Source organism: Falco rusticolus, chromosome 5 (assembly GCF_015220075.1).
Source record: "Falco rusticolus isolate bFalRus1 chromosome 5, bFalRus1.pri, whole genome shotgun sequence".
Taxonomy (NCBI): Eukaryota; Metazoa; Chordata; class Aves; order Falconiformes; family Falconidae; genus Falco; species Falco rusticolus.
In genome coordinates, this window is record NC_051191.1 from 10249141 (window position 1) to 10262549 (window position 13409).

The window sequence follows — 13409 nt, forward strand, 5'->3', positions numbered from 1 at the left end:
AAACAAGGCACCACCATTTCGTGCATAGTAGACCACACTGAAAAGAGATAGATGTGTTGATATAAACAAATGTCATTCAAGATGTGTCCAGTTGTTTATAGGCCTGGGATCTAGTGATAAATTCCCTCTTCTCAGCAGTCTGTTCCCCAACTGCAGGATGCAGTTGTAGATTATGTTTGGCTGAAGCATAAGCTTCTCTGCAGCAGTGAGGAGCACAAATTATTTCAGAGCCCTGAGCCTCTAATGCCACATTTGCTTACGCTCTCAGAGCAGATATCCTTCATGGAAAGGGTTAGCATCATCAATGTGGAGACCCTGAAAAATACCTTAATATAATGCTGTCAGTCTTCCATATATATTTGCTAAATGTTCAACCCAAAACCACTTTAGACCCTAGGACATTCAAGTAAAGGTTGATCACATGCTGGCTGGAAGAAGCGCAAATAGCACAGGGTGAAGTCACAGGAACCGTGTTAGGTAACCTGCCAGGTGTCCTTCCCGGTGTCCCAGTGTTTTTAAAACACATTAATCAGGCAGAAAGCACAGTGTCAGAGTGTCTCTGATCGCTCTTCCCCAACACGGGACCCACCATTTTTTCCCTTTCTGCTTTCGCCCCTCCTTTGTCTCCTCTTATCTTTGCTCTTTCCTGCTCTCCTGCAGCGCCAGCAGCTGCTGGCAGCCCTTCCTCTCCATTTCCCTCCCTCCCTCCCTGTTCCTAAAGCCAGCCCTTGCCACAGCCCCCTTCCTGTTCTCCCTCTCCCTCCTCTTCCAAGCAGTCCAGCCAGATGCTTCCCACTTTCACTTGCATCAGGAAAGAAACTTGGAAGATAGATAGAGATCTCTCTCGCTTTGTTTTGTGAGGAAATCCAATTTTCCATCCCACATGTGCTGCAAGGCCCAGTGTCATGGGGTGAACTGAGGACATGTAAGGAACACAGAGGGGCTGCAGCCCAGGACACACTCCTGTTTGGTTTTAGATGGTGATTATGGCTTGTCCCTCTCCCATTCCTCCCAGCGAGGCTGAGGGCACTTGCTGCCTGCTGTGAGGGTCCTGCCCCAGACCTGGCAGCACTTTGTGCACGCCCTTCCTCACTAGCAGTTACCACACTTTCATCATGCTACCAAAATACACCTTCACGAAAGCAAAGCCTCCTGCAGTGTCACTCCTTAAGTGTTTTGCTTCAAACAAACCTTGAAAGCTTCTGTCTCAAATGCCCAGCAGTGACTTTATTTCCCGCTGTGGGCAGTACTCCAAGGACAGCTCTCCCAGGGCTCACCCCGGCCTGGCCGCCGCCTCCCAGCCCACGCCTGGCGCAACTGGCCTCGGCGGCCCTGGGTGCCAGCTGGGCCTGAGGGCCGAGCTGTGCCCCCCGACGCTCCTTCTGCCTGGCTGGGAATGCACGGGGGGACAGGAACCACCTGGCCTTGCGGTGTCCCAAGGACCCCAAGCACCCCACGGGGTCAGCCTGTGCCAGCCTGGCTGCAACAGGATTTCCCAGGGGGAAAGAAGCTCTCCCTCCCGCCTCCACGTGAACACTGATGCAGATGGCATCTTCCCCAGTTCCCCAGGAATTAGCAGAAATGTTTACAATGCTTTAGTTTGGCAATGGCAAATATTCAAGAGTACACTGATAATAGCACAACAAACAAAAAGAAACAGGAAGTTCAAGTGGTGGCAGTAACCTAGGTCACTTCCACAAAGTTAAACAGCCCTGGGAGATTCCACGGGGCCCTTGCAGCAGCTGTCTCCCACTGGGTGACTTGCACAGGCTTGCGATGGCCCTCACACACAGAGCACACCACCAGCTGCTCCAGAGGCCTTTCCTTGGGACACACAGCCCAGAGACACCCAAAAATCCTTCAGGCTGCCAGTGTCCGAGGCCTCCTGGCACAGGCCTGGCTAGGGACACAATCACCTGATCCCACCACCCAGGCACTAGACGTGAGGCGATTTTAGCCACAGCTTATCCCAAAAAGCCACGATGGGAACTCTGGGACACAGAGACAATTCAGAGTCCTAAATTTAACAGCTTGACCTGATGTCTAATCTGGTACTATTAAATAATATGAAGTAGCTCAAAACCTTTTACGGTGCTTGCTTGAGATCCATGTGTTCTGTTGCCAGATTTATTTCTTCTGCCCTTTCCTTTCAGAGCTATTTGCAGTACAGGTTACAAGATGCAATGTGTCCTCTCTGTTTTCTTGCCAAGCCAGTGCACTGGAGGGTGGATTTGGTTTTTTTTGTTTGTTTTAAACTACACATTAACTACACAGAATTTTTAAAAATTCTGGCCAACTGCAAACTTGCAGCAAGTGATTCCATAATTTTTTCCAAAGCTCTATATAAAATGCCTTACATCACTGGCCATGCTGATCTAGTTACTACTGGATGTTTTTCAGAATTTCCAATATTATAGCAATAGCAGCCATGTTTATACACTTGAAGAGTCTGCTGGCTTTAATAAAATGTTTCTCAATCATAAAAATGCAGTCTGAGCAGAGAGCCGGTATAAAAGAAGCAGAGTGCAATAGCTGAAAATAAGCTGTTCACATATTTTGATGTTTTATGGTTCTGATTGTATTTTTGCATTCCTATAACTTTAATGTACAGCAGTCTTAGATTAAAAAAAAAAAAAGGATCCATAAGACTTTGACTCTGTGAATAATTGTTAAATGGTCAAATGTTTTCATGTCCCAACTATTTTTTTAGCTCTTCCCCAGTCTGAAGTTTCAGGCTGTTTGTTAGCAGGTCAGTTTATTAGAGATTCAATACACCTTACGTGAAAGGGATTAGTAAAGAACATCTGTGGCCCATGTCTTACCTAGAGATTAGTGTGACTGTTTCCACAGAAATTAATGAGGCTTTACAGCAGAGCTGAGATTTCCCATAAGATTTAGGATGAGGCCTATGTCAGCTTTGACATGGTATACCTGCTCTTACAGCTTGCAAACAATTGCACTTAGCTGAGTCACTGACCTTACTTTAGAGCAACAGGCAGTTACACTAATGATCCACAGCCTTAACAACTGGTCTAAACAAACCACAATGGGCTGAAAACTGAATAAAACCGCATAAAAATGATTTTTTTTAAGTTTTGTTTTCCATTTATAAAATAATATGCAAAACAAAAACAAATCAAGACTCACAAAATTATGGATTTTTTAAAAAAAATATCAAATCAAATGTATATTCCTCTGGGGTTTTAACAAACAAGATAAGCAACCCAGTTTATATATGAAAGCTCAAGAATTACGTAACCATCCTTGTCCAACTGAAAATAGATATCTATTATCTGCGTTGCAATTCTTAGTTCTGTCGGTCTACAAGTTCCACATAGCTGTGAAGTTCTCTGTTACAGAGAAAATGTGTTGACATTTTCCTAATTTTCTAATCAGTTATCTAATTCTAGGTTATGAATGCCTAAGATATAACTGATTGTATTAGCCTCTGAAACTTTCCTCTGATGTATGGAATTTCTGGGTTGTTTCAAAAATCCAAAACTTGGTCAGTAACTGAATTTTATAATATATAATTACTGTTGTTGTTTTGGCCAAGAAAATAGCAAAGATATTTCAAGCTGAGGAGAGAAAAACAGTTCTTTGGCATTTTTTCAGATTCCAAGAAGATTGCATAATTCCATAAATATTGATGCATTGTCTCTGCCTGGCAAGGAAGCAAATATACAGTTTGAACTGTTGCCATAGAATTTCATTGACCATCACTTCAACTGCAGAAATAAAATTCTTCTTTCTAACATAATGGCCCGACTCATGTCTGCCTAAGCTCCTCTCAGGAAAGAACTCAAAACCTGTGAATAACCTTTTCAGCTACCCGGTTCTGGTGGTGTTAGTCCCTTCGTTGCTTCATTGTTACTCTTTTATAGCAAGTTAGCCAAGACTGTTAGCGTCTTGCCCAATAGCTTCAGTAACTTGACTGCAGCTTACTTCAACCCCACTGCTTTCTGTAGGTACTGGGCTGCGGCAAAAGAGATATATGAACCTCTGTGCAAACCGAAAGGCCTTTGTATGAAAGGAGAGTGCAACAGAAATACCATGAAAGAGCACCAGCCTTATACAAACAACACTGGCACTACTAGCAGTATTCACAGGCACTGAACTGCCTAGACTCCCATTTAGCCTGCAAAGAAAGTGTCGATCTACCTTTGCTGCTGGATACCACCTTGCACAATAACATTACAAAAAATCCTTGAGTGGGACTCCTAGAAACTACCACACTAATATTAAACAGCATTCATACAAAAAGGGAAAATAAAAATATAGCATGTGGTTCTAATGTCCCAAGTCGTTCATTTACAGGACTGTGCAGGCCTTTATTAATTCCAAATGTGACTTTTAAATTCTTTTTCATGTTTGCATAAAAGTTCATAGAAATAGTAAGTTGTTCATACTACAGTTATATTTGAAGTACACATAGCTCCTGTATCAAGAAGTAACAGAGAAGTTAATTTCCTGTTTCACTTTCTGGAGTATATTTAAATGTGTTGGCTTTATGTTTATTTGCTAATCAGAAAAGACTGCGTTGTAGACTGAAATGGTTGGAATGTAATTCTGCATCCAATTGTTTGCTGAATAAGTACAGAACAAGCAACTAGATTATTGGCACTACTTTGATGGCTGGTTTCTGATGACTTCATAAATGCAAGAGCAAAACTGGAGTTATTTGCATAGTCATCACCAGCACTCTGAGCTGGAAGTACAGACCTGTTTTATCAAAATGCCTTTGCTTTATGTTTGCATGTAGTTCACAGTACCAACTGCCTTGTCTCGAGAACAGACGATAAGCCAATCCTAGCATCTTATCAAAACAGCTACTTTTGAGGAAAGGGTTCCAATGAAGTGCATGAGTTACATTCTGCCTCCATTTCCCATTTGCTGCTGATGCACCCTTCTCGAATTCCTTTCCTGCGAAGTCTCCACCCAGCCCCCTTTTCCTGGTTGCTACCACAGTAGCCTTGCCCTTTATCACCAAAATATCTCTAGCTATCTGTGCAGTAAAAATAGCTATTTCCTCACTGCCTTTTGCATTTTACATTGAAAAGGAGAAAAAAATTGTCCCGCTTTCATAGGGTGCAACGTGAATGTGGTATCATTCCAAGGAAACCAGTTGCTGATACCATACCATACCATCTGTCGATTGCTTTCTATTGACAGAGGTTTCATACTAGCAAACTTCTTTGTTCTTTTGTGAGAAGAGTGCTCATCGCCCTACTGTATTCTATAAAATAAATATCCTTTGAAGATTAAATTTACTTTTAAATGTATCAAACCTTCTTATGCATAATGTAATCTTTTTTTAATCCAGAGCTCTCACCACACTCCATTTCTGCATAATAGCAAAAATCACCCCTTCTCATTCTATCACCTAGCTTAATTTCTCCCTTTTCACATATTTGCATTTCAAAAGTTCCCACTAGCTTTGTCTTCTTTTCTCTCCATTTCCATTCCCATATCCCTTTCTCTTCCCCTGCACAAATCCAGCCCTCTCTGTACACAATCTCTTCTGTACCTTCTGAGGATACCATACTTTGTAGCCATAGTTCCCCCACTCTACTTTGCACATCTGCCTCTTTTCCCTGTGCCTTCTTCCATGATACTCCTCTCCTGCCCACTTCATTCCCTGCTTATTCTGCCTGAAAGAAGTACATTCCATCCAAAAAAATCAACAACACCCCACCCCCCCACCCCCCCCAGTATATGCCTACAGAGGGTGAGGTTAATCAGATTTGTTTTAAATGTCTGCATTAAGTCATGATGAATTTTGTGTTATTTCCATTGACTATGAAGTCCAGCTTTCTGGCTCTGACGAGATACAGTGGAGCACTCAAGTAAAGAGAGAATGATTCCACTCTGGATGTCCAGAGTCCTAAAGTTCTAGTTACAATTTCTCAGCTTCTCAGTAATTTTACTCCCAATTTTCAAATATAGGTACCTGGGCCTGTAACCTGTGCAAGATGTTCAACTGGACCTTCCTCCAGATTTTAGGATTAAAACATGGTATTTCTCTTAATTTTTTTTTCTTCCCTTCCCCCCCCCCCCCTCCTTTTTTCTTTTTCTATATGGTATCACAGGTATGGCCACATCAAGGTCTCATTATCTTGCATCTTTCATACTGTCCACTCCCAGTAAATTATATCCTATCCTAATTGTTAGAATGAAATCATAAAAATAAACTTTTCTCATTCTTCCTGTTTGCTCACCTCATTATACCTCCTTTTGGAGATACAACTTTTATACCAAAGATAAGTGACAGATTGAGGACCCTGGGATTTCAGACAGCTTTTTTCACCATAACTGTTATACTTCATTTATTAAGATGCCAGCCTCACCCACTCGTTAAATTCTCATATAATCAGCTGCACATCTTGTTGATTTTCTTTTCCCAGCTGGCCTTAAGTGGACAGGAGATGTGAAGCATGGCTTTTGTGATTATACAGGAAATAGTCTCCTTCAAGACCCATTTTAACATTTAAAAACCTAAAATTTTTTATACATTGGCCATCGTTAGAGAGCTAGTATGCTGAAACAGTGCCTACCACATGAACAATACTGTATCACTGCTTCTTCCCAACAGCAGAGGTACTATGGCTACCTGAGCAAAATGCACTGCTGCGCAGACACACCTAAGCTGGCTCTGGCAAAACTAATTCAGAGAGCGGAAACAAAGCGTAACCAGCTAATTAGCTCTTCTCAAAACTGGCTGAGAAGCAGGGATAGATTATTTCAGATGAGTGTAACAGTTCTACATCTGGCTGGTACCAAAGTATTTCTGTCACAAAACCATGCCAAAAAACATACATAGAGGGCTTGTACGGGCTTTTTTTGTGATACCTATTCCAGTTTTGATGCTACAGTACCAACTCCTTACTATACATATTTGCAAATATTTCATTATGCAGGAGGTAACCATGCTTGGCTAAACCTGAAGACAGCCTGCTGCTGGATGTGATATCACCCTCTAATGCCTTTAATGTTGGAGATTCAGAAATAAGCCTTCTATTTTTCATGCTACGGATACTAACATTTAATTTTATATTAGAAAACGTTGACCTTTGTTCATGTGAAAATAAGTCTATAGGACCAGCTCTCCAAAAGCTTCTAAAACTCCTCTAACGTGTGATACCTGAGAGAGAAGTACTACGAGCTCTGTCAAGTTTTCCAGGCTATGAATGAAATCTGCAATTTTGCAATTTAAAAAAAAGACAGTTTGTACTATGTGCCTGACAGTAATGGCTCTGTCCCAGGGAAACCTGCATGTAGTTAAAGACATATTTACAGACTGAACTGGCAACTTCCAGCCCCATGCTTTTACTGCATTTGTCTGGAACTTTCCCTTTCAAAATGAGACAAATCTTGCAATCAAAGATGCAGTGGCAAAGCTGCACTTTTCCTCAGATCTCTCCCTGGGCTTCTCCCAATGGCTCATAAAAGGTGCCAGCTTTTTTTAGGCACATTGTGTTATGCATACTCTAAACGAAGAAATTATCAGACTTTGCAAGGGGATTTTGCTTACGCAATAACAATCAGAACCAAATTCTCACTGCAGGCTCAACACAATACTGATTGTTTCTCTGAAGGAAGCAAGAATTAAACTGCCCCTACCCAGTCAGAAGAGGTTCTGCATTGTGACAGATACTACGGCTTTAAACCCAGGAACACTGGGTGTTATCTAAAGAATATTATCACCAGCAGGGTCTACTTTTCCTTAAAATTTATTCATGAACTTTGATTTCATAAGTCATGTTGCAGTGTTTGCTTTAAGTCACTAAGTGCACAATAGATGCTTTTTAATAAATTTGCTTGCTGGACTATTTATAGAATAAGAATACATGTATGACTAGTTAATTAAAATGTTAATAATTTGGACTATATTTTGAAGTATTTTTCTATATTCATATATGAAGATTTAAATCAGAGCTTTAATGAAAACTTGTTTCCAAACTAGCTACTGTGGGTGGGCATATGACTATAAAATAAAACAGTGGAAAGTTTCAGCCATGGCATCTGTCTTAGGTGTTACTGGGTACCCAATAAAATCAAGCAAGATAACATCCAGCTATCTGAACAAGCAGTGGGTGAAAACACACAGTCCAAGAACACACTTTCAAAGCAAAGCGGTAGAGATTTTTGGAGAAGTTTGTCTTTACTGTCCCCTGAAATTATTTTTCAGCCCACACAACCAGCAGAGTATTCTCTGGAAACAGAGAGCAACTTAAAAGTAACATCCCAACATGTGCAAGACATTTTGTTCATCATGCTTTAGAGGAAACTTTCAAGACAAATAGTGAGCCAGCTATGGGTGGTCTTCAGAAGTTGAAGAGGAATGTGTTGGAGTAGCACAGCCCTGGAAAACATACCTATAAGGGTTAACATATGCATTTACATCTGTACTATAGGTTCAGCATGTGTGTGTGACAGTCACATCCAGCCACGTATGGTGGAGGGTAGTAAGTACAGCATATTGTAAAAACAGAAGCTTCCTTCTCATTTCAAACACCCAGCACACCAAGTTCAATGTCAATCTGCATTTCTCTCAAGAAAATTGGGAAAGAAATTACAGATATTTTCAGCCTAACAGCATACTAGCGAAACTTTGCCATTATTTCACCAGTTCTTACAGACTTTAAGTAGCCCAAGGTAAGATACGAGATGTTCTTTGCCATTACAATAGCAATGAGTAAAAAGGAATGGGCTGTAAGTGTTGAAAGCTGTAACACAATGCAACCTGCATCTGTCAGCTATGCTTATTTTCCTTTAAATTGTAATTACGCAGGTCACATTGTGGAACAAATCCAAATCTGGGTACCTAGTGTACTAAAAGGTCATTAAAATATAAAATTATGACGCATGTGGCATGGAGTAGATTTCTGTAACTGATAAGATAAATCTCTCTGACTTTCACAAGAAAAAAACCCATTTTTTAAGACTTAAGGTTAAAGAGTTCATGCTGAAGTTATTTCACATACCTGTTTTTGATTGTTGCAGAAGATGCACTTTACAACTGCTCTCCTAAAATCAATATTGCTGACCTTTCAGACTGTGAACCCTGTCTAATCAAAGCAGCAGCCTTCTAAATTTATTTTTTAAATTTAAACTGCTTTATGTGGATGCTGTCCATAATCCCTGAAGTCACAGATTAATGTTTATTGTTGTTTATATACAGTTGTATATAAAATGTCAGCATAATGACGATTACATAGTGCAACGTCTGCTGCATTATTAGCAGCCTTCTATAGAACTGAAGAAAACCTGAAACATTTGTGCTAGTGCTGATCACATTTCAGAGCAAAAATAACTACCTCATTCCGGACCATTTAATAAACCACATTTTCCAACTAACGGTGTCTACGTTTGTTAGGTTTTAACACCCAGACTAGGAAACTTACACAAAATAAACATGAGGTCAGGTAACCTAAGGACAAAGTAAAAACTGTGGGACAAAGATTCCAAAGTAAATAGTGTGATTTGAAAATGTGAAAAGTGTTGGGGTTTTTTTTAAAGTAAATGCAGTCAAATTCAGCTTCTCGGCAGAATCCCAGCAAAATTCAAAACTGACCAGCAGATAACTAACACAGGGCAGCTGCAGTCCTGGTGCTAAATTAACAGCCTCAGTCACTTCCATGAAACCCCACTGGCTCCTGATTTATGTGCCTGTACTGTAAAGCCTCTGAACTGATTCCTAAAGCCAAAATAAAATATGGTCTGTGCAACAAACTGAAATCTCCCTGGAGTCACAAAGCAATGCCATGTTACAGTCAGATTTCAGGATTCCTGCGTTAATAACACCACACTGAGGAGCTGGTAACGGAGATGTGCTTGCACATATGCCACTGTCATTAGATCATCCATTTGTTTGTATACAGATCTCAGACTTCCAAGCTTCAGCTAATTTTAGCTGGACTCAGATGATCCTGCCAGACTCGCTACCCCTTGCTTTGCTAATTATTGCTCAGCACTCTGCTCCAGCTGACTTACCTTTTTCACTGTCTGTGAATTAATGCCAGGGAGGAAGCAGTGAGTGTTGCTTGGGGAGACCTTGTATCTTCCTTGCTGTGTTTTAGTCAGTTTGTTGGGTGCAACCCCATTAACCACTGCCGAAAGGATGCTGCTGGTCATGAGAGGAGTCAGGGTCTGGCAGAACAGACAGATGGCCACCACTAAGGCCAGAAGGAAGGGACGAGGGCGACAAAGCCTGCGGCACCTGGGGACTTGCCCACAAACCATGGCCTCTTTGCCGTCCTCACTTCGCCCTTCGCCACATTGCAGGTGCAGTCCAAGGAGCCACGTCTTGCCAGGCTAAAACAGTCAAAGGCACGCTTTACCCAAAATTAGAGAGACTTTTCCCCATTTCTGCTGCTGAACACTTTCCTGGTGCCTGGCAAGAAGTCACGAGTTCCAGAGGAGCAAAGATTTGGGAAGTAACCTCCCATGGGGTTACAGGAACAACCTGTGAAAAAACAAGAAGTGAGAAATGGCAACCAGCAGCATGCCATGGGGCGTTCTGCAAGGAGCCGTGGCGAGCTCTTCCACACCATGCTCTCAGGAGAACAGACCTGCCAGCAGACAGGTGAGGAGCAGAAATCTTCACTCCTTTTTCAGAAGGAACTACTCAGTCGCAAAACAGCATTCAAGAAAGCAAGAGGTTAAAGTTTAACACGTCCTGTCCACAGCTGAAAAGAATAAGAGAGTGTACCAACTTCGTGAACAATCATTTGCTATTTTTTTCTCTCTTGCATTCTCAATTCCCACTTTGTTTTTACAGTTTCCTTCATTCCAGTCCTTTTAAATTGCCTCCTTCCTGTCAGCATGCACAGCTTTCTCTCTGAAAGTGATCATTTATCTGAAAACTGACAGACTATGAAGATTTTCATTTGCATTTGTTTTGTCCAGATTGCAAGTTCAAAGTTAGGTTTACTTACTCGGTTCTTATCCTGTTAGAAGTTTTCCATTCTCCTCTAATGGGCTGCTGATTAAAACCACTTGGAACAACCCTGGCTCATGATCCCAGCTCGTCTCGCACACTCAGAAGGCAGGCACACGCACATACACACGCCATCTGAAGCCAGTTGGACCACAGATTTCATATAAATAAAGGCTGGACTGCTCAGAGGGTGGGGCTAAACTAGCTCTGCTCTGAGCAGGCACGGCGTTTGGAGACAGCCTGAGGTCTGGATGGGGAACAAGAGTTGTCCTTGCTCACACCGCGTGCCTTGAAGCCACCATCACTGCAATTTTTAGAAAACTGCTGTTACAGCAATCAGTCTAATTGAAACAATATTAATAACTTCCAGGCAGTAGAAATCTGAGCAGCACCTGCAATATTTTAATCCAGATTAACAAAAATGTTGTAAAAGGAAGCAGATTTTCTTGGACATCAGCGTCACTGACAAAGCAGTTGTCAGTAATTTTCCGTAGTAGATATCTCATAGCAGTGTATAAATAAAACTTCCTACTGATGTCAAAAAGGGAAAGAAAGGAGGGCGGACAAAAATACTCCAATGAAAGCACTTAGCATCTAAGCCACAGAAGGTCTTAGTGACTACTTCCCCCTGCTGACACAGGACAGGGACGAGACAGATGGGAACAGTTGACAAACTCTGTTACCTTTATAGACTAAAACTTCTCCTATAATCAAGTTCTTTTAGCTAAAGATATCTGTATACAAAGTCATCTATTTCATCCTCAATCCTCTGTGACTTTTCGAAAAGAGTTCTTCCTACACTGCCTCATATATAGGAAATGAGTGTTGTTATAACTTTGAGGCAATCTGCACAATTCAACAGCAGCATTAGCAAGTTAGAGGCCTATATACAACAATGAAGAACAGAGTATGTATTTGTCTGAACTGTTGGTGTTTAGTCAGCTTTCAAATCTTTTTTTTTTTTCCCCCCGAAACTAAACCCTTCAATTTGCACACAGAAAAATTCCATAGAAGTGATTCAATACCTCTTGCAAAACCTCAGCTGTCACATGCACTGCATCTTAATTTTCTGTTCTGGGGCTGTAGTTGTCTAAATTCAATTCCTAATTTATCCCATGCAGGAAAGGAGTACCACACTTGCCTGTACCCCACCATGATAGATGTTTGCCGTCCACACAAACTCGCATCTCCACTCTCTGGAGACATGTTGCTCATGCTCCCTCATTCCCAGTACACCAGTTCATATCCTCAGGCATCGCTCCCGTCAGCCCGTACTGCAAAGCGTCTCGCAAGCCAACAACTAGCTAGTGGAAACTGGAAACCCATGGGTTCCTTGCCGCTGGCTGTGGGGTAGGTCTCTGCCATACGACAGAGAGGGGTATCCAGGGAGGCAGCGCGTTCAAAGGAGGATTGCAGAGACACTACAGCCAGCTCGGGAACCACACTAACCCCATCGGCAGAGGAGGGCAGCATAGCAGAGGCGCTATATTGTTTAAGATATTGTCCTGTGGTTTTTGGCATGCCCCGATTTCTGGGCCCATAACCACCAGCTGCGTGGGTGGCATTTGCATGGTTGTTAACTTCTCTCAGATTCTTAGTGAGGGGATTTTAGTCAGAGCTTTACGTGCTATTGCTAGAAGACTTGATTAAAACCAGTTTATAAAGATTTGGATTAATTGTCATTTCATGATGTGGAAGGTCGTACCCCCTTGGAGAGTCCCACACTAGAATAAACTGATCCTCTCTGTCCCCACCCCCTGCTCCCTCCGTTACCTTCAGCACAGCAAGTAACCATGCTCTCCCTCCAGCCCAACATAATTTTCCCCTTTCCAAGCCCATAAGTGAGGTCTTTATCCTCACATTTTCCCCAATGTCTCAGAGCCAATTCATCCTTTCTGCAATCTCAAAATCACTCATGGGCCCCAAGTCTTCAGGGCAAGCAGACTACTTTCTCATTTACTGTAGCAAGACTGATTCTGCAAAAACAGAGATGAAGGGATATCAGCAGAGGGCAGGCAGATCGCTCATTCTGCCTTCTGTATACTCCTGGGGATCAGCCTTCTGTTTGTCTGCTTTTCCCAGATGTTCCAAGGAGTGAGATTGTTTTTTCATGACAATAGCATGTAATGCATATTTCTTAAGCTGTAAATACTTTTCTCAATCCCAGACAGAGTACAACGAACATGATTCCCGTCATCTTTCGAATCACAATTCCACCACATCTCTGGGCTTACATGTCTACTGACTTATCTGGTCACATTCTGACACTTTAAAAATTAAACCAGGACTATTGCAAATGGGGACTAATTCCCCTGGTATTAATTAAATAGTCACTTCGGAAAAGGATATAAATTGGATAAAAAGTCAGGCCTCCTGGGTCCCAAACTCACAAGAAAGATTCTTCAGTGCATAACACTCAAATAACTGCAGAACACAATTATCTGTAAGATCAGAAATATCCAGCTAAGTA

The 13409-nt window shown here is 41.8% G+C and overlaps 1 protein-coding gene across 1 annotated transcript in view; it reads right to left on the minus strand.

Annotated features, from left to right (window-relative positions):
- The window catches only part of CPED1 (cadherin like and PC-esterase domain containing 1), a 155009-nt gene extending 143719 nt beyond the window's left edge, over window positions 1-11290 (minus strand). Inside the window, 2 exon segments of the mRNA XM_037388203.1 lie at window positions 9994-10465; window positions 10938-11290. Coding sequence (XP_037244100.1) covers window positions 9994-10242 — 249 coding nt within the window. The 5' untranslated portion in view covers window positions 10243-10465; window positions 10938-11290.
- Window positions 11291-13409: the final 2119 nt, after the last annotated feature.